The sequence below is a fragment of the Protobothrops mucrosquamatus genome, unplaced genomic scaffold (genome assembly GCF_001527695.2).
Source record: "Protobothrops mucrosquamatus isolate PMUCROS unplaced genomic scaffold, P.Mucros_1.0 scaffold873, whole genome shotgun sequence".
Taxonomy (NCBI): Eukaryota; Metazoa; Chordata; class Lepidosauria; order Squamata; family Viperidae; genus Protobothrops; species Protobothrops mucrosquamatus.
This window is the reverse complement of record NW_015387127.1, coordinates 512,586-514,603: the sequence shown is the minus strand read 5'-3', so window position 1 is coordinate 514,603 and position 2,018 is coordinate 512,586. Positions and strand designations below refer to the sequence as shown.

Genomic DNA, 2,018 nt, shown 5'->3' with positions numbered 1-2,018 from the left:
ATGTGGCTTAAAAAGTCCTGGCTGAGGAATGTAAAGGAAAGTTTGGGGGCCAGTTATTTCCCCAGTATCTAATCCAGGCTTGGTTTGTGTTGAATGGTTGCATTAAGTATGCTTTGTTCACCCAGCCGTGGTGATTGCCAAAGCTTCGTGTACAAATTCTCTACAAAGGAAAGGAGAATCTGTATTTTTCTATGAAGCTCATCGGAATTAAAATTGGCGGATGGAACTCTTATTATCACTTCCCCTTATTTTATTAATTCAACTCCCATGCAGTTCTTCAGGCACGCTGGCTGAGGAATTCTGGGAGTTGGAAGTCCACAAGTCATCAAAGGGCCAAGTTTGAAGACCCCTGCTTTACACTAATCTAGCTCTCATTTATTGGAGCCACGGTTGTAATCCAAGAATGCTTTCAGTGATTTTTCTCTTTGCAAATAACTCCACTCTGCTCTTCCTCCAACAGATCCAGACAGTCAGCTCTGCCCAATGGGGTACACTCCCGATGACCCGCCTCCAGCGTGCGCTGATGAATTTGATGACTTCGTGACATACGAGGTGAGCGAAAACATACCCACCCAATGGCTCGGGGTCACTTCCGTTGGCTTAAGTGCGTCTCATTGGCTACTTTAGAGAATGTGGATGATGCTTAAGAAGGACCTTATCTGCGATAGCTTCTGAAAGATTTCTATAGCAATAGCACTTAGACTTATATGCCACTTCATCGTGCCTTACAGCCCTCTCTAAGCAGTTTACAGTGTCAGCCTCTTGCCCCCAACAATCTGGGTCCTCATTTTACCCACCTCGGAAGGATGGAAGGCTGAGTCAACCTTGAGCCAGTCAGGATCGAACTTCTGACTGTGGACAGAGTCAGCCTATAACGCTGCATTCTATCCACTGGGAATGAAGGAAGGAAGGAAGGAAGGAAGGAAGGAAGGAAGGAAGGAAGGAAGGAAGAAAGAAAGATAACAATTGCACTTAGACTTATATACTGCTTCACAGTACTTTACAGCCCTCTCTAAGCAGTTTAACAGTCAGCTTCTTACCCCCAACAATTTCTGCTTGATGGCTTGATGAGCAGGAAAGGAATATCAATCAATCAATCAATCAATCAATCAATCAGTGGGCTGGGTCGTTATTACAGACTATATCAGAAAGCAAATACCTGTAAAAACCACTGAAAAATGAAACAATGCAATCCAATATTTTTGCATCATTTAATTAGCCAAGTGTATTGTATGAAGTGATATGGGAACTGATTATTGTGAATAACAGAAAACTAAGACTTGAATTAAGTAGAAAATCAACACGGCAGTGTGGAGTTTTAACGAGAATACAGTATTGTGAAAATTGTCAGAAAACAGGTTTTCCCTCTTTGTGTTTTGAGACCAGACTTTGGCATATATGGTGAGATCCCCCAGGCCAAAAGGGGCTGCTCCCTGTTCTTGTGTATCAGCTGGAATTGTCAGGGATTAAACCTGGGCATAGCAGACATTCCTTCACTGAATTATAGCTTATTTCCTAAATCCTGACTGGGAGCAGGTAGAGTTTATAATAATTACTGGACATCGTGAGCTGCAAAGCATGCACTAACATGCACAGCCCGGTACAATTGCAATGAATAAACTACAGTATTGATAGAGAATAAAGATTTATTTTTTTCTTTCTGCAAAATGTATACTTTTGAACGGTTGCTAAGTTATCAGTCCTAAATTGAGGACTGTGTATTTTTTTTTTCCTACTCCTGTTCGGTAGCCTCTGCCAAAAAAGCCAACACAGTGCTGGGCTACATTAACAGAGGGATAGAATCAAGATCACGTGAAGAGTTAATACCACTTTACAATGCCTTGGTAAGGCCACACTTGGAATACTGCATCCAGTTTTGGTCACCACGATGTAAAAAAGATGTTGAGACTCTAGAAAGAGTACAGAGAAGAGCAACAAAGATGATTAGGGGACTGGAGGCTAAAGCATATAAGGAACGGCTGCTGGAATTGGGTATGTCTAGTTTAATGAAGAGAAGG

General features: G+C 42.0%; 1 protein-coding gene across 1 annotated transcript in view; it reads left to right on the top strand.

Annotated features, from left to right (window-relative positions):
- The first annotated feature begins 464 nt into the window (after window positions 1-464).
- Window positions 465-2,018, top strand: part of RAB11FIP3 (RAB11 family interacting protein 3) — a 31,543-nt gene continuing 29,989 nt past the window's right edge. The window contains exon 1 of the mRNA XM_015819183.1: window positions 465-552. Within this exon, the coding sequence (XP_015674669.1) occupies window positions 484-552 (69 nt within the window). The 5' untranslated portion in view covers window positions 465-483. The remainder of the gene's footprint in view (window positions 553-2,018) is intronic.